Source organism: Candoia aspera, chromosome 2, assembly GCF_035149785.1.
Source record: "Candoia aspera isolate rCanAsp1 chromosome 2, rCanAsp1.hap2, whole genome shotgun sequence".
NCBI lineage: Eukaryota > Metazoa > Chordata > Lepidosauria > Squamata > Boidae > Candoia > Candoia aspera.
Genome location: NC_086154.1, coordinates 148,865,948 through 148,885,330, shown reverse-complemented (window position 1 = coordinate 148,885,330; position 19,383 = coordinate 148,865,948). Strand labels below are relative to the sequence as shown.

The 19,383-nt window shown below is 43.8% G+C and overlaps 1 protein-coding gene across 4 annotated transcripts in view; it reads left to right on the top strand.

Moving 5' to 3' along the window:
• Window positions 1–8,478, top strand: part of PLXNA3 (plexin A3) — a 63,250-nt gene extending 54,772 nt beyond the window's left edge. For 2 of the 4 annotated variants that reach the window (XM_063294200.1, XM_063294199.1), the window contains 5 exons: window positions 1,140–1,333; window positions 2,867–3,036; window positions 3,357–3,569; window positions 6,018–6,168; window positions 6,920–8,478. In XM_063294200.1, coding sequence (XP_063150270.1) covers window positions 1,140–1,333; window positions 2,867–3,036; window positions 3,357–3,569; window positions 6,018–6,168; window positions 6,920–7,015 — 824 coding nt within the window. In that variant the 3' untranslated portion in view covers window positions 7,016–8,478. Of the gene's footprint in view, window positions 1–1,139; window positions 1,334–2,866; window positions 3,037–3,356; window positions 3,570–6,017; window positions 6,169–6,919 lie in introns of those variants that run through there. The other 2 variants (XM_063294201.1, XM_063294202.1) reach the window with 2 other exon arrangements.
• Window positions 8,479–19,383: the final 10,905 nt, after the last annotated feature.

The following is a 19,383-nucleotide window of genomic DNA, read 5'->3' as shown; positions in this document are numbered from 1 at the left end:
AATGTGGGCATGCCCGTGGCACCTATTAAGGGCACTTTAAAGTAGCCACTTCTGTTCCCAGGACATGTTCCATACGTGTGGTACAACCTGCAGGAGCTGTTTAAAAATGTATGCTGGAGCAGTCCAGACTTTCTGATCAAGGAGCTGAACTCTGCAATCTGTATACATTATGCAAATTTTCATCCTTTCTCATTTTTTGTAATTTTGCAACCACTGAAAATCTTATTTAGTTGCACTTCAGATTGATCAGATACTACTTTACACTTTTAAAGCTATTCGTATAACCATAAGCACTAGAAATTTGCTTGAAAGTAAGAAAGTTGAGATTCCAGGATGCTGTATTCTCCACCTTCTGGGCTTGTTCTTAATTACTGCTGAGTTGCAGCATGTTTGTCCTCCTTGAAATTGGAAACAATATCCTTGCTGTTGTATATTCCGGCATTTGGGACTTGTTTTCAGGATACAGCCTTTCCTGATCTGTTGGCTCTCATGATGTTATCCTCCATCTTTTGTCTGAGCCCCCATAAACTGAGATTGTAGCCTTGTGCAGATAAGTCTCCTGTCTTTGCCTTTTTATGTGACCTGGCATGCAGAGGCATGTGCTCTCTCTGTCATATACACATAGGCTTTATATGGTGCTGGGGATGCTTCTTTGTATGTGAAAGGCCATCTCCATCCTATGTGTTTAGCAGCCCTGCCAACCTGAGATCTTCCCTGGCTTGCTGCTCTTCTCTTAACCCAAAGGAGGTATCAGTACTACCATGAGCAGTCCTTGACAGGCAGCTCTTGCCACGTCTGAATTTTGTAACCCTGGGCTTCCTCTCAGCATTATCCTGGCCTAGCTGTAATTTTCATTGCTATTCCAGGCATGGAATGTCTATAATTTTACAGCCACTCCCACTTTGTGGTTGGAGAGGAAGGGGTATACTTTACTTGGCCTCTGGAGGGTGAGGATGATGGTAGTAAGTGGTTCTGCTTAGATTTCAAAAAACCTTCCTTTCTTTTCTGGCTATAGAGAAGGATTTTTTGAAATATAATCAGGGCTGGAAGAAGATTTCTGGAAATGAGGCTCTTGGGCCCAGGATTGAACTGAGCAAACTCAAGGTGACTTCTTTTCTTAACCCTCCCAATCCCTGCAGAGAGTTTGTTGCGTACCTCCAGCAGCCCAGAGAGCTTACGCTCACGAGCTCCCATCCTCACTCCAGATCAAGATTCAGGCACCCGTCTCTGGCATCTGGTCAAGAACCATGAGCATCTCGGAGACCCCAAGGAAGGGGAGCGAGGGAGCAAGATGGTTTCTGAGATCTACCTCACCCGGCTCCTTGCCACCAAGGTATGGCTGGCGGAGAACTGGATCTCTGAGTTAGTAGACAGGTCTAGTCTTCACCCTACATCTGAAATGAAGGCATTCAGTAAAGATATTCTAAGTCTAAATCAACCCTTAAATTGATGTCTTTCCTCGGAAGATAAGGTATTGCACAATTTCAGATGCAGTCCTTTTATAGTTGACCAGGAGTTTTTTCAGCCTCTGTTGGCTCCATAACTCTTGCCTTCAACAACACTTTCCTGAAGAGACGTTTCTCCATTTCCCTGTTTCAGTTTTTGTTCAATCTTGCCAAGCTCTTCACATAGATAGCCTGAACTTTCCTTCTGAACAGAACATTGTTTAACTTACCTCCTGTCTAGCTGCAGGAGCATGATCATTGGTTCCTTTGCTTTGGGCCCTGTGGCTAATCTGCCACACTTTCAGTGCTTGCCGGCTGACATCTAAATTCAGTTTCAGATGCTTTATTGACACTATGTGCAACATCAGATCTGGCAAAATCAAAGCTGTAAATTATCAGGTAGCGAAGAAGAAAAGCAAGTATCATTTGAGGTCTGGATGGTACTTGTGTATATTTGTGTTCTGTCACTCTCTGTGCTTGATTTAATTACATTATTGTTATCTGCTACTTTGTTGTAATATATTTTGGTAATATGTAGTGATGCTATCAAGATCCTCTCAAAGCAATCATTCCCATGGTACCTTGGGAGAAGCAGCAATAATTTAAATTGATGTGAAAGTGGCTTCTGTTGAAATGTAGATGCAATTTAAACTTGTGGATTTTGAAGGAATTAATGTTATAGTTCCAAATCAGGGACATTTTGATATGGATTTATAGTCAAGCTCTAGTAAGAGAGTGCAAGAGGAGCTGGGAAAGAATATCTGAACCAGAATACTGAGACTTGTTATATTTCTGGGAAATATTGAGATTAAATTTATTCTCTTAAAGCTGTGTACTCCTTTTATTTACTGTGGGATAAAGGACCCTAGAATTTGCAAAAATAATTATTTCCCCCTTGCATAATTTAGCAAGCTCTTTTATATGCATTGATCCACACATTGTGTGGGAATTAAGATCATATGGTATTGAGGAAGCAATGGAAAAATGGGCCAGTTTGGCATCTGGTGGAAGTAACGGGTGACAAATCGAATGTGCTCTTGATTGCAAAATTGGCTTTGCCAGAGCAGGTGTGTGCATTTTTATCCAAGGTTATGAAGACTTCAGTCTTGTAATGAAACTGCCATTTTCAGGATTCTGGAAGAGCTCCTCAGCTGAGTCTTTATGTCATAGTCAGATTGGGATAGATATTCCTAGATTCAAACCATGGTCAGCCTCTACTCTGCCAGTTGTTCCACCTACCTAGTTTAAGGGAGAATTTACCATTATTAATCACTTCTGCTGTTCTTGTTTGGTGGGATTTTGGTACCTCTTAATGATGGGGGGATGAAGTTAGGAAAGGTAGCTGTGATCTCCCAAGTTTAACAAGTTGTTCTTTCCAACCACCTCAAAAGACATTTTCCAACAATATTTGTCTTTTCCAGGGCACATTACAGAAGTTTGTAGATGACCTGTTTGAGACAGTGTTCAGCACAGCACACCGGGCCAGTGCCCTTCCCCTGCCCATCAAATACATGTTTGACTTCCTGGATGAACAGGCAGAGCGGAGACAGATTGGTGATCCTGATGTTCGACATACCTGGAAAAGCAACTGGTGAGAATTCTGCATTTTGGTCCCTTGTCAACACATGCTATGGCGCTAAATCAGTGATCCACAGCTGGAAACTCACAGGCCTAGCATGGCTGTAAGTACCTGTCAATCTACCTAACCCAGAATTGAGCAGGGGTTTCCCAACTTTAAACAAAATAAAACCACTCTGCCCTTCAGAAGCATCTGGTGTAACAATGGAACTGAACATCAGCCTCTAACTCCCTTTTGTATTCTCTTCTTCTTGAGATAGATTCTTTGGCTCAGAGTGATGGCAGTACTTCCAATATCAATGTCTCATACTTCTTACTTCTTCTCAATTCTAGTTTGCCCTTGAGGTTTTGGGTGAATGTCATCAAGAACCCACAATTTGTTTTTGATATTCACAAGAGCAGCATCACGGACGCTTGCCTTTCTGTTGTGGCCCAGACCTTCATGGACTCATGCTCTACCTCTGAGCACCGCCTGGGCAAGGATTCCCCTTCGACAAAGCTATTGTATGCCAAGGACATTCCTGTTTATAAAGGATGGGTGGAAAGGTGAGCTGCTGGGTGAGGGGGAAAATATGGATGATGACACTACAGTTGGCAAAGAGTTGGCAGGTCACTTCTCTTTCTAGGAAATGGAAATTGTACCATCTTCATGGCACACTATCTCCTGGTTAACAAAACACAATTGCTCTGTTCACATTATATGTTCTAGTCAAACTATTTGTTCGACTACCTTACATATTAATATGATGATCCAGTTCACACAACATGCTAAAGTAATGGCTGGGTTTCCTCAACATGCTGAATCACAAACTAGCCAATTGCATTTAGCTTAGTCTGTCATGTTGTGTGAACCCAACCAGCTTGCTTAACAAGATCCAATCCTGCTTGATTGTATCACTAACAGATGTGTGATATGTAGCCTCCTCTTCCTTCCATTGCATAGAAGAAGGAAGGGATCTCTTTTGCAGTAGCAATTAAGGCAGCGGGGCAGGAGAATTAGGTGTGAGGTGCTGGGCTACTATAACTGGACTCATGTCTTGGCCAAAGGCAGTACTGCCTCGTGCTCAGTGTCCTCAGCAGCTTGCTGATGATTCCTGAGTAACCATTGATGGTCTGTGTAGTCCTGGACCATTACATGACTTCACAGGAACAAGGTACCAAGCAATCCAGTTAGTTTTCTCTATGTTTGTACAAAATATTCATCCTATTAAGTAAGAGAAATCTGCTTACAACAAAAATTAATCCAAGAAGACTGTTTCTGGGGAATGCATGGACCCTTTCCCTGAGAGTCACATGTGGCACACCAAGCCTCCTCCAACCATGGTTGTTAGGAATCAGTGGAATGGCTTCCTGCAGTTTTGAGATAAGGAACATGAAAATTACTCTATATGCTGTAAAATACCAAAAAAAAAGAAGACCAAAGAAAAAAAAAAGACCAGACCTGTCACCTGTTCTATGTTCATATGTTCTATGTGCTAATAGAAGGGAAGTCTTATGAAAAACAACAGACACAGTCTCATATATACAACCCCTTTAGGTTCGTATGGTTTATTCTGACTAATATCACTTTTCAAGGAACTTGGGCCAAAAGGTTTTCCTCTTATCACATGCTGCTAACTAGGATCTTCTGCATGCAAAGCTTGTCTTCTGCCAGTAAACTAAGGCCTATCCCAGACTGGATGATGAATGCCACCAACACAAATCTAGAGGTTACCCCATTTGTAGGGAATGGAGCTAGCAAGGCAGGCGTCAACAATTCCCATGCTAGAAAGAACTATTATGTCAGCACAGATCAGGTGCCTTCTGAGACCATCAAGAGAAGGCCAAGTATCTATTGACTCAGAAAAGTAAGAGCGAGAAAGCCTAGAGTTTAAATCTTGGAGTATCGATTTATATAAACTTTGATTTATCCGCATATATGGCTTCAGTCTTGTCTGCAATAAGGAGATTAATCTTGCCGAGTCGTGTTTGTGAGCCTTCAGCCAAATAAGCCAATTACAGAATAAGGGGTTACTTGTCTGGAGAGCCAAGATTTACAGCTATGGCTGTGTGAAGCTTGACACTGTCCAGAAATTATAGCAAAAGAATTTATCCACATAATCCGTGATAAATCTGTCCACCTTTCCCTAGCCTGGGCCAACCAGGTGTAGGCGTTGCTGAGAATTTTTGAAGTCTTTCCACAGATCAGGAGAGTGTCATGACTGGAGAAAGCTAACTGCTTAGGTTTAGACACTGCTCTGGATTTCTTCCTCACAATTTTCATTTTGAGGTGGGGAATGAATTACCATATTAAAAATATACACAATTCATTTCTTAGACCTATATGGAAAGATTTGTAAAGGCATGCTCTACGTTGTGTTAAAGATTAAGGAATCAGGAAAGAATGTGTCCGAGAGCAGTATCTTCCACATGTTTTTTGGAGTACGCCCTCCATTATCTTTGACAACTGGCCGTGGCCAAAGCTGATATTGCCTAAAACATGTAGGGGGGGCTGAGTGAAGATTGAATCATTCCGGGTTGTGGCACTGTAGTTCCTTGATGCTCCTTTTGACTGCTTTTCTGTCCTGTCATCCCAACGTTCCTGGCACTCTTGTAGCTCTCCCTGCCAGATAGCAAATTTGGCATCTATTGTCCCCCTGCCCCGCCACCTCAAGTTTGCATGCCAGACTAATTATTAAAATCAATGTTTATCCAAATATGCCATTTATGCATTATTTGTGCTAAATATTTCAGATAGTGCAGCTGAGTATCAAGGATGTTTGTTTGCTAAATTTGTATTCTGGCTGTCCATTGGTGTGCTGAAGGCAAAAATCAATTACGATGAACCAAGAAAAGTAGAATTGTGTCATATTTATGTTCATAAGCAATTTGTTTAAGATTATGCCTGTGTTGTTTTTTTTTCCTCTACTGAGATGAGAGGGTCGATTAGGCAGGGTCATCTACTATATCTGCAGGTATATGAAGTCCTAAACAATATTTGTCTCCATGTTCTAGGTACTACAGGGACATCACCAAGATGGCTTCCATTAGTGACCAAGACATGGATGCCTACCTAGTAGAGCAATCCCGTCAGCATGCAGGGGAGTTCAACACATTGGGTGCACTGGGAGAGCTCTACAGCTATGTGGGAAGGTACCGTGATGAGGTGAGGCTATTGCTAGCTCACAACTTTGCCTTTCCCCCTCCCCTTCCCATTCCAAACTGGTCTGCAAACCCCCATCTGCTCTCAAGGGAGTTACCAACTATACATCTCACAAGGGCGGATAGCCTCCAAACTTGTGCCTGATTGGACATGTTCTCTGCTACCACTTCTGGTAGCCTCTATTTTTGTTCGACACTCATGCCTCTCATAAAATTAGTCCTCCTAGTTCAATAGCCAAGGGATGATTTACAGCATTGGAGAAGACATTGTGACAAATGGAGTCGTACCGTTTCTACCCTCTCCACCCTTCCACCCATTTCCCTCTTCTTTTTAGCTTTCCCCTCTATGTCTATCACACCTCTTGTAAATAGTTATGTCAGCTTTTAGAGGGAGGGTCTTGTTTTACAGATGGTTTAATCCTAAGGAGCAAAAGAAATCTGTGGATCTATCCTAGGGAAGGAAGCCTCTCTTAAATTGGTTTCCAACACTCTTAAAGCTCTGACACCAGCCCAAAACTCCATCATAGTAAGCGGGCAAATCTTGTCAGCCTCTTTTACCCCTTGCCCTTCAACATCCCTTTCCAATTTTGCTGGATATTTCTCCATCCTCATCCCTTGATCTTATATCCCATTTTGCCCCTGGGAGTTTGGGGCTTAGCTCCTCCTGGCCTCTTTTGCCTTTCTCTCTCTGTTCCTCCCCTTGAACTGAACCTTTTGTTTCCAATCTCTCCCCCTCTCCCCACCCCGCCCCCCAGATCCTGACTGCGTTGGAACGGGATGCTGCCTGCCGCAAACACAAACTGAGGGTGAAGCTGGAGCAAGTCACCACTCTTGTTTCTGGAACAAGCTGAGGATGCTGGGAGGGGGCAGGAGGGCAAAGGGAGGAGGCAGCAGGCATCCGGGATAGGTGCCTCTGAAGGGACTCTACCTCCAACTTGGCTTACGGCCCCACAGAGGGGAACAGACTTGACCTTTTTAATCTCCCCAGGGGCAAGAAACCTGTGACCTTTTCCCCTGGGGTGGCAGAAAGCCGCTGCGGTGCCTCCCCTCCCAAACCTTCAGTCTGGAAGCAATAACAGGCACCCACTCCTCTGCCTCTGACTTGGGAGGGGCCACCCAGAATAAGCAATGAGGTTGGGGTGCAGCCTGATCATGCCCCCTCCCCCTCAAGCTGGCAGCTAAATGGAAACCCCCTCACCCCAAATGTTTGTGGACCCCTCCCTTCAATCATGCCAATCATCCCCTAATCCCCCACTCCTCATTGGTAGCTGGTGGAATCTGCCCTCGTTCTGTTTTCAGTAACCATGGCAATTGGATATTTTTAATCTTACCTGACAGTGCTCCCCCCCTCCCAAACATTCACTCCTATCCCACCTGTTGTGCCCTCACTGGGTGCAGTGCCTTACTCATTAATTTATTATTGCATCTTGTTAAGATTATTGGCTGTAAATGATTCCATTCCCTGGGTGTAGAGATTTCAGTGTAAAAAGTCCTCCATCCCACCCACCCCTGGCCCTTTCGTTCTTAGAGTCTGTGTAAATATTTGCACTGCAGCCTGGAGGGATTCAGTCCCCCACTCCTCCCAAAAATAAAATAAAATAAATTAAAAATAAGAATAAGAATCCCCCATCAGGGATTAAGGAATCGGGGTGGGGTGGGGAATGCCCCTGCAGCAGCATGGGCTTTTTATTGGTTCATTTTATAATTACTTTTTCTTTTGCTAAATAAAAGCCTGGAAAAAATGTTCTTCTTGATATGATGTGGAGGGATTGGGGGAAGTGCCAGAAAAGAGGATTCCCAGGGAAACAGGCCCCATCCTTGAATTCCAGTGTTATAAGGAGGTATGTTGGACACGACATCCCCACGTACAGTCTTCTCACTGTCTAAATATATGGTGTTTCTTTTGAATTGCACCTAAAGTGTGGGATAATGCCAATTCATTTAGGCATTAAAAATGTTGCTTTTTTGCAGTGCAATTCCAGCTGATCCATCTGTCTGCATCATCTTTTTTCTTTTCTCCCAGGTGCTTAACCCTTTTTAATCACTGAACGTGTTTGCTGCCACTAATTTGCTTATATATGCAGAACAAGAAGACATATAACTTTAAATACCCACTATTGACTGGGCTGGTTTGGGCTGTTTAGTCACCATTCCAAATGTGTCTGCCAGAATCTTTCAGGATATGTATGGGTCATGAATGGGTTACATGTTCACTGCACAAAGCGGGGAGCCTGTTTAACCTTGAGGGGGACTGGGAATTCCTCTGTTGAAGTGCTGGACTGGCCTCCAAGTACTGCATGAATTGGGCTGAGATGAGATGGGTTGTACCACTTCCAATGGTTGGTCAGCAATGGAATTTATTAACATCTTTCGATATATAAAACACCTCTCTGTGAAAATGTAACATTAACACAGCAGGGCAAAAGTTCTAGCTCTGCCAACTGGGCTAATTTTCTGTTTGCAAAGAGTTATTTTAAAAAGAGAGTGAAAAAAAAAAACAGGTTTAGAAAGTGTTCATCTACCTGAAACCTGTTTTATCAGGTCAGCTTTCCACCACTCTTGACGCTTCACATTGGGACCAAGTTGCTTCCATTCTTGTATTTGGATTTGGTGCTTGTCATCCACTCTCCTTCTGTGGAGACCCAAACGATAAAAATTGCCAACAACACTTCAGTATATTCCTGCATTGCCCTCCCACCTTTTAAAGACCTTTTAGTTGTTGGGGATTTTTTAATGTGATTGCCTGACCAGCCTATCTGATATATGAACTGATCAAGTGCTGCAGGTTCTTTGTGCTTTTGTGCCTTTAATTAGCAGTCTCCCCTTTTCAGCTTCTGCTCCTTGTTTCAACGTGAGGATAACATTACTGAACAATAGCAATAATTTATTCCCTGAAAAGGGGGAAGAACTTCATGGCTGACTTCTCTTTCTCTCTTTTGGTTCATTTATAGGGTTATAATAATAAAAAAATAAAATAAAATTATTCGTTAAAGTACCTCCAAACAGAAACCAAGAGACAATTAATGTTTAGACATAATGCCACTGTTATTGCAGCAGTTGGAACATTGGGCAGAAACTGCCAGGAGGAAACTTCTAATTAAAGCTGTAGAAACTGGTGTTGTGGGAGAATATAGTACAGTACTAAATTAAGTGTGCTGTAGAACCATTGTTTTAATTTCAGTTTCATGTGCTGCAAAAACACACACACACACAATTCCTCAGTAGCACTAGGGAGGTTGAGTGTGAAAACAATCTGAGTTGTTTCAATTACATAGAAATGTAGCTTCCTTTCATCTCTTCTCACAGATGTTTGTGCGCTTCCATATGTTTATTTTTCTAGCATTTTTATGTACTTCCTTGCTGGTTCAGTGTCCATTGAATTAAAAGTTACCCATTGCTGCTGGGGTGCCATCACTTCTGTTGTTTAGTAGTTCTGAGACAGTTTCCCTGCTAACTAGTTATCCAGGCGTTTCCTTAATTTTAAGCCCTCTTAAACCTTTTGGGCACCAGTTACTCATCCTGCATAGCACTGCTAGCTGTCTTGTAGCAATTTCCTCTTCAGTTTGTCCAAGGGCAATATTTGAGCACCAAAAGCAAAAGGCAATTCATTCTGGGCCCGACCGATTAAGAGCACAGGACCACAGAGCAAACTTTGCAAGAATAGTTAGGGATGGATAACCTTAGCTAACTAACAGCTCTTCAGTATGGTTCATAACAGATATTTCATTATCTATCCCAAGGATTTATAGAAACCAAAGAGTCAGGGCAGTTGTGAAGTTGTAACTTCTGTGTAGAAGGTTGAGAGCAAAGCTGTGGCCTTGTTTCAAAATGAGAAAATGAAATGTTACAGAAAGGAATGTCACTTCCACGCTCACCTTGACAGTAGGTATAAGCATACTACCTCTGCTTATACAAACAGGGACCCCCACAAAAATTGTACAGATAGTTGTCAGCTCTTGAAATAAAATGTTCTGATAGTTGAACGGAGCAGAATCCAGCACTTGATCTCCCAGTTCGCCTATAGTCTGCAGCTTGGTAGTGGAAGTGGCAGTTTTTAAAAAAATGGGAGGAAAAAATATTTGGTCTGTTGCCTCCCTCCTCCTCCTCCTCCTCCTCCAGTCAGTTGGCAACCTGTGTTACTCAAAGAGCTTTTTCTGGAGCAGTTACTGCCCTCTATTCTTCTGTTTGCTGTTCCAATACTGTACTGCATAAACTAGTGGCAAGTGTATGCAAATCTGTTGCCTTTTGACTCTGGCTTTTCCCTACTTGCCCCTAACCTCAGCATAAACATGCCCTGGCAACATTTCCCCCGCAGCTTTGTCTATATAACGTTGCTTCACTTCATCCCTAACCCATCAGTGAGACAGGCTGAAGGCATCCTTAGGTGTACCGTGCTAAAATAAAATATGGTCCAAATACAGCCTCCAGGTGCAAAGTCTTTTAGGACTTTTCACTCGTTCTCTTGGAGTGAAGTTGGGACTGGCAGGAACATGAAATACAGGCAGGATTAGGATAGGCGTAAGGAAGAGCAAATTTCATGCCAGAACAGCTTCCTGCTGAATCAAGGGTGGGTTGGGAGTACTTCAAATCGGTGGTGTCCAAAGGGTGTGAGTGTGCATCATTTTAAGTTGTATGCTTAGCACATCCTTCCTGGATCTGGGGCCTTCCAGCTATATTTGATTATAGCCCCCATCTCTTGGAAGACACCAGCTTGAGTTCTGCTGCTGTAGAATTTGGTTCAGTGCCTCTGCAGTTATGAGCAATTGAGGCCTTCCTTCTGAAAAAAGGGAAGATTTGGGAGCATTTTTTTCCTTCGTTATTTTTTAAAACTGGTATTCAGGAATGGGGCCCAGGGATTGTGCTGAAGGATGCATCATGGGTTCCTCAGGCACTTGTAGCTGTCTGGTGGTGGTGGTGGCAATGGAAGAAGGTGGTGTGCATTTTTATTTTTGGATGTGGGAATGAACAAACTAGCAGTGCACAGAAAGGTGGCTGTAGGGGAGACAGAAATGAGATAAAAGGAAATTGTTGGTGGCAGTTTATGAATAAGTCATGGATGCATCAGGAGCCTCATTAACAGAAGCTCCAGGGTGCAGGAAGAAAATTGTGCCTCCAAAGTATCATTGTGCCTTGGAGAATTATGGGATTTTTAACTCAGGTATAATGTGAACATGTGGAAAGAAGGGATATATAGGAGTCTGAAGGCCTATGATAGAGAACCTGCCCTCTCTTAAATGGGTACTACACAGACAGGTATGTAGCTGTCAGTTGTCTTCCTCTTCTTCATTCACAAAAGGAGTGAAAGCTTGTTCATTGATTACTTATTCACAAGGAATATTCCTTTTTTGTGTATGTTTTGGTGAGTCTTTTGTTCCAATGTTTGTTTTGTTCTTTTATCCTAGTGGCAGGCCATGTTTTTGACTTGATGTTAGATTGGGCTATATCCATGCAGTCTGGGTAGAGGAAAGGAAAAGGAAACCATCAAGCAGAGATCTAGGGGTGGGATGAAAGCTTTCCAAACTACCCACCCCTGCACCCTCCCCTGCCAGGGAAACAGCAGTCTTGGCTGCATTATGCTCATTAGCATGGGAGCTGACTTTCTCCCTGCATTTCCAGTGTCCCTGATTGGAAATGTTGTTTGCTGGCTACTGTTATCAGGGAAACCGCACTGGAGGAGGGAGGAAGGAGAACCTTTGAGGACTGTGCTAGACTAAAGAGGAAGCTAAGAGACTTTTGGCTGTACCCTCTTCCTCAAAATGGTCGGTTATCAACAGTGGCAGCAAATTGATGGCAGGAGGAAGCAGTCATAGATAGCTTTGGTGGGCCATGGAAGAGCCATCAAGGGATACATGCAGCTGGTAAGCCATTCATCTGTGGTGTAAGGCAAGGAACAAGTTCTTCAGGGCTGTTCCAAGTTTCATACGTCATGTCAAAATCCATAATCTAAGAGGGCTGGGCATGGTCTGTAGTTCTGGGGAGAAAGGGAGTTTGAGTTCTAAGCAGAGTGAAGGCTGTCTTAAGTATCTGCAAGACTTAAGGTACCCATTCTGCTCCTTAACCTCTGATTTGGCCAACCCATCCTGGGGTCTGCACAAGAGAGGTGCAGCCTTCTTACCTGTGCATAAGTGTGTCCCTTTTTTAATCTGTAAGGTGATTGTACAGAATACTGCATGCAAAATGGAGAGTTTTATTTTATGATTTTCAAAGGGTGCAAAGGGAAGAGATCGCTGATTGTTGAGCTAAAACCCTGTGGTTATATTTGGGGAACAGATCTGTTCCATAAATGTGCATGTTTATCCTCTTCTTTCTTTACCCCAGCAAAATTCAGCTTAACATCTTTAACAACTAGCAACTCCCCTGCTGATTCCATCCCTCTAAAGAGTACTATTCTCTTCCCTCCCTTGCATGCCTGCCAATCCCAGGATCAACATTAAGTATGCAGCCTCCTGGAACTGGGTTTCCTCCAGCTCTGTTGTACTTCACCCCTACAAGGGAACCAGACTAGGAAGGCTCAAGGAAGGGATAACCAGCATCTATAGCAATAAGTTAAGAATCACTGATGGTGATACTCCCCTTAACCCTGGGAAATGATTTCCTTGTAAGAAACAGACTTTGGGTAGCTGCTAGATTGTTTTCCAGTTGCAGTGCCACCTGTGAAGAGGAGTAACAGTAGCTATCTACCTGCCCTGTTTTAAAAAAGAAGGTCCAGGGGTGCAGCCGAGAAGGCAGTGCCTGTCGCTTCTTGCCCTGGGGCTTTAAAAGGGAAGGGGGAGCTGCAAACACCATGCTGCACCACCCATCCCCAGCTAATTCAATCTGGATCCATCAGCTTTGACAGCGCAGCCCACAAAGGGCCACTCAGGGAAATGAAATGCTCAGTTCCATTAAACTTGCTCGGCTGACAGGCTGCAGCTGAATCCAGCTACCGCGTGGCTCATGCCCTTCCCACCCCAGACCTCTCCCCAGTTATGCCTCTCCTTGCGTGTAGCGCCTCCTCCATTCTTGCTTGCAGCCTCCTTCGAGGTCTCTTCCTCTTCTCCCTTGCTTCCTGCCACCCAGTCATCCATACTATAATCCTTGGAGCTGAGAGAATTTAAATCTTCCATGTTCTTTGTCATCTCCAACCCATCAGTGACAACCCCTCCCCCTTTCTGCTTCTCCACTGCTTTTCCTCCCTTCACAAGATTATCCCTTATTAGGGGGAAGCAGTAGTTCTGCCTTTAATCCTGTAGGAGCTGTCTGAATCCAGCCTCTTTGAAGTTATTTTCTATGCAGCCAGTGAAAGCTTTTGCCTTGTGGCAGAGGGAAGACCCCCATTAGCTGAAGACAGGGCTGAGCTCTGGACCCCTCTTTCTGCCCCCCCCCCTGGAAACACAACATTGCAACTACGGGCCAAGTTCTCGTCCTTTCTATGCGGGAACTTCTGTTTTGAAAGGGAGCGGAGATGTTAAATAACTGCAGTCACCCTTGGAATTGCATTTGGGGTGAAGAGATGAGGCCAGCCCACAAAGTGTTAAGTTACAAAGGAATTATGATTGTTACAACCTTCCAGATTCTCATCAATAAAATGAGCCTGTCCGATCTCTTCTCACTAGAAGAATCCAGCATGGCTCCATACATGTGCACAAGATTGCTGAATCTCTTCTTTGCTTGTCTGATGATAAACTAATCATAGCTATTTACTTTTTAAAAATGTAATAGCATCATTAATCATACCAGGAGTGTTTCTAGATAAGTGTAATTTCGAATACATTCAGCAGCATCTACTAGTTCTGTTCTCCAAGAGGTCCACCAAGCAGAGGAAGCCCTACTGGTCTATAAAAACAATGGAATTCAAGGGAGGGTGAAGATGAAAGAAGGGAAGCTGTGCACTGGCATTGTGTATCTGTGCCCATGTGTTTACATTCCTGTACAGCTGGGATCCTGGGATCCATCTTCCCAGCAAGCAGCTCCCAACTTGCCTTGTAAAATTCAACATTTCTTTCGAGGCTTTGCCAGGAAGAAGATACCAGAAATCTGAGGTTATCCCTAGTGTTGACATGTCAGAGCTGTAAGAGTATATGGGAAATGTCACCTTCACATTAGCCGTGTAATGATTTGCCCTGGGCTCCCAAGCATGCTTTCGCTAAGATTTACAGGGATTCATCCTCAATGTGACATCAAAGAGCACAGAGCTATGCAATGACTCAGGGTTCAGTAACACAAGTTTTCCATCTGACAGGACAGACTTTTCCCCCTGCAACTGTTCAGTATCAACATTCAGTTTGCGCTACACTTTAGTCAATGGCTTATGTGGAGGATTAGGAGAGGAAGACCTGGGAATCCCATTGCTGACTCCATCCATTAACCTTGTGTCAGCTGTTTACTCACAGAGGGGATGAATAATTAATAACCAGCCGAAGCAGGCAGTGATGGGTTGGTTGCTGAGGGAGGGACCAGTGCTGGTTCCAACTGCTAGGGTCACACAAGGATGGGGAGGTGGAAGGAGCTGAACATACACAAGGCCCCAAGAACCCAGTCATCATTTAATTACTGCTGAGCATGCTCTGTTCTCATTGGGCTGTGTCTCAAGGATTTTGTCCCCTTAAAGGTATTGTGTGTGTCTGTCTGTCTGTCTGCTCCTATCACCCTTTTCTTCATGGGCAATGCTGTTTTGGCTACTTAAGTTCCCATGTTCTGAGAAGGAGCTTGCTTTCAGAAGGAGATTACAATGGTCTCAAGGTTTCAGTGGGACTCAGGAAGATGAAGGACACCTATTGGCATCTAGCTGGCCACAGTGAGAAGCTTTCCAGCAAAGCCTTTCTTATGTTCTTACACCATTATTACTTTTGCTTGATAGAAGGGCTAAGAACATCTTTAAAATCAGATGTGAAAACCAAAATTTAGCTCAGTAACAGAAAATGAAAGGATTATGCTTTATTTAATGGAGCACTTACCTCATCACTGTCTGTGCCTTTTCTCTCCCTGTTGACAGTTTTAAAAACTTAGCTGAGCTAATATTAGATAGAGAAAAGGGGCACTCTTCTAGAAAATACAACCCAGTGGCTAAACTGGTTATGTTTGGGAAACGCCAGCATGAAGCCAACAGGACAATCTTAGGGTGCTCACTCTCTCTACATCTCTCCTATAGCACTGCAAGGCTCCCTCTACCAGCCCACTGTTAAAAATAATACTGCAGTTACCTACAAGTATTTCTTCTGAATCATGTACTAGTGGCAAAGGTGTGAGCTAGGTGGCCATTAAATGGATACAGAGCTCATTCAAAAGTCTCACGCTGTGCTCATCAATGGATTCTCATCAAACTCTAGTGAGATATTGAGCAATGTGCCACAAGGTTAGCCCTCAACCAGTTACTTGAATTAATAGGGGGAGGGGATGCTGATCAAGTTCCAGATGGGCCAAACTGGATGGGATACAGATACCTGGAATAGAGAAGTAACTTTCAAACCATCTTGCTAGGCTGGAGAAGTGGACTAAAAATAAAGAAATGAAATTTAATAAAGGCAAATGCAGATTTCTTTTCTTAGGGAAGCAAAGTAGTCCCAGTTGGACTACTGCAATGCACTTTACATGGGGCTGGCCTTGAAGACCACCTGGAAGTTACAACTGGTTCCAAATGTGGCAGGACACACAGTGTTGGGCGCTGCTGGGTTCTCCCATGTTACATCTCTGTTGCATGAGCTGCGCTGGCTCCCAGTGTCCTTCTGGGTGCAGCTCCAGGTGCTGGTTATCACTCTTAAAGCCCTACATGGCACAGGGTCAGATTATTTGCAGGACTACCTCTCCTTGAGGATATCTGCCCATTCCACCAGATCAGATACAGCAGGCTCACTCCAGGGCCCTTCCTTTCAATGTTGCCATCTAGTGGGAAAAGTGTGCCTTTTCTGTAGCAGCCCCTACCCTGTAGAACACCCTTCCCCTTGAGATCCAGCAGGCCTCCACTCTCTTAACCTTCCAGAAAGCTGTGAAGAGCTGGCTCTTCTTCCCCCAAGCACTGGGACAGGGTGAAATCAGAGTTGGAAGATAGTGCTGCTAGCTGCATTGGCTGTGGTGGCAGGTTTGTTTTTATTGGAGTTTGGTTCTTTTTTTAATTTTATTTTTTTGTATGATGTTTGGTTTTATATAATTGTTATGTGTGGTTCTAAGATGGTTGGCCATACAAGTCTTTTAATTTAATTAAATGCAAATGCACAGGTACAGAATGGGGGATACCTGACTTGGTGACTGTACTGGTGAAAAGAAATATTGACATAGTTATTTATTACAAACTGAATATGAATCAGTAGCATGATGTTGCTAACAGATACTCTTTTAGTAAATATCAGAAGAGGTATGATTTCCAATCATGAGAAGTAACACTTCCACTATATTCTGTATTGGTTAGCCTCCCCAGTCGTGAGTGTTGGCTCTAGATATGGGCACCAGTTCAGATTCAGACAAACTGGAACAGATTTAGAGGAGGGCAACAGGGATATCAAGGTACTAGAAATTAAGAACTATGAAGATAGACTGAGGGGCTTGAGAAGTTGTGCGGGCGGAGGGGGCAGATATGATAGCACTCTTCAAAAAGGAGGTCAGAAGGAGATCAGGACTTGCTCTGTTGTTCCAGAGTGCACAACACAGAATCATGGATTTAAGATGTGAAAAGGTAGATTCTGGATGAATATTAGGAAAAAGCTCTGAACAGTTTGACCATGGGACTATTGCCCAGAGAGATGGTAGGCTTCCCTGGGCTGGATATATTCAAGGGAAAGCTAGGCAGCTGCCAGTGATGCTTTAATTTGGATTCCTGCACTGAGAATAAGGTTGGACTCTGTAGCCTGAATTTCTCCTCTTAACTCCGGTTCTGTAGAATTGCCCTGTCCCTTTGGGAAAATAAACAAAAAGCAAAAAGAAGGCATAATTAAGGGTTGCTTTCATGTTCCCAACTAATGGACAAATTGTATTTACAGGTTGTATGTTTGAACCTTCTAAGTACCAATGGCTGGCTGGGGAATCCTGGGAGTTGAAGTCCACACATGTTAAAGTTGCCAAGGTTGAGAAATGCTGCCATAGATCCAGCAGGAATTTGGCAATAGATAGGTTGGGCAGCTGTAGAAAAGAGGAGAGCAGCAGTAAACAGATGTTACTGTAACTTGGGGTAGACTAAGGTACCACAGGCCCTGGACCATATGGAACTTTAGAAGTTACTACTCACATCTTGAACTGCATCCAGAAACAAACTGGCAGGTTCCTATAATGCTGGTGTTATATGACAATATAACACCATCGGAAGGTTCCAGTTGGTCTCCAGGGGTAGTCCAAAGCAGAGCAAATTACAGTAGCCCATTTTTGTACTAGCGTGGCTGCAGATGCTGTCACCACACCTATTCATGAACTGAGGGAGTATACATACTGTGGGTTATAGCTGATGTAGTGCGCATGGGTGCACTGGGAATGTGAATTCAGTTTGAGCTGTCTTGAGTGCTCAGATTGAGTGTAAAGCAGGATATAAATCAAATAATTGAAGAATAAAGACAGATGTTTGGTTAGCTGAATAAAGAGTCCTGCCTCAGTTGGTAAGCTGAAGTATAACAGATATGAGATGTTAGATTTTAAGGCAGAAAGCACACAAAAATAGTAGCATAACCTGCACAATAGGCTTAAAACATTTTTTAAAGACAGTTTTCAATGTTAAGTTGTTACCTTTCTACGGTTAAGTTGTACCCTTATTGGTTTCTGGATAAGTGAAGAAAATGCAGCTTCGGCAAGCCTACTGTCCCCTGTGAGGAGTGAGAATCTATGCCTGCTCTTCTTAATCATGGGAGAGGTGAGCAAGTTGTTCCAGACGCAGCACAGAGCTTTGATAAGGTTTTCTAGTGTGGCTGTTCTGTCTCTCAAAACTTTCTGAGTTTGAACTGTTCAGATATGATAACCCTGATTTAGACAGTGTTCCCCGGAATTTTGTGCTGGCTGCTCTTCCCTGCTTTATATAGTATTCTCTTTCTGAGCCAGGCCTTGCCAGAGAAGATTGCAAAAGGTGTTGTGAGGAGCACCTGGCCTCCGTCATCTGAGTCAGCCTTTCCAAAAACACTTTCCCTAAACTCACAGTCTGTCTATTTCATCCTGGGGAGGGGAGGGGAGGGGAGGGGAGGGGGGAGAGAAAAGAGTTGCTGTGTAGTTACATTTCCCGAATTGCCACAATGTGTGATTCATGCCATCACCAGTTGCTGGTGTCCATTAGTGGCTGGCAGCACCACACATAACATTTTATCAAGAGCAGAAAGCAGGGTGTCTGGGGGGGGAGCATCAATCCCACCCAAGGCCTGTCATAGCCCTCCTTCCCTCTCCCCTCACCCCAGCGGTGATTTCACCCACCAGCCACTGCTAATGGCCTCGTAAATGAAATTTTATTGTTTCTGTCTCAAAAAAATCCAGAGAGAAAAAGAGCCAAGATATAAATCCTGCAAAGGGGAGGGGGGAGGGGGCAATGATCTCAGAATAAGACTAAGGACGGGGAAGAAAGAATGAATTCACTTTCCTGCTCTTTAGCTACAGCTTATTTCAGGAGAGGGCGTTCTGTCATGGATTGCAACTCTCCCTCCCTGCTCCCAACTTTACTGAGACAGAATCCCCATCTGGGAAAAGGCAGAGATTAATCTGGATCAGAAGGAAGACCTCACTGTCTTCCCTGCAAAGCATCCAGGGCTCCAAGTGGAAACAGCTGGCTTTGCGACATCTTTGCTCCTTGGCCTATAATAGGTTCTAACTAACCAGTGGAGCAGCAACCCAAACCCCAGTGAAGCTCAGGTTTCTACAGTTGAAATTCAGGGTTCTCCCTCCCAGCCCTGGCAGTCAAGTGGGAAATGCAAATCCAAGTCAGCCAGACGCTTGATTATTACAGCGGATCCCAGTCTGAAATGATCAAATCCTTCACTGCGGTGAGATTGGCAAAATAAAACCAGACTCTCTTGCAGAAAGCTGGGACAATGAGTAAAGAGCCAGGGAAGTGAGATGGAAGTCTTTTGCATCAGCCAAAAGCAGCAACAGTGTTGCACAAGAGGATTTTTGACCTGGTGGTAGCAGCCAAAGGAATGGTGGGGCTTGGAGGCTGAACTCCTTGGACAGTTCTTCCCATCCATCCCTGCACTCTGCCTATGTTTCCCTGGCTATTCTGCTCCTCTTTCCTCACCAGTTAATGGTACGATTCACACCACAATCTGCCAAAACTCAACCACTG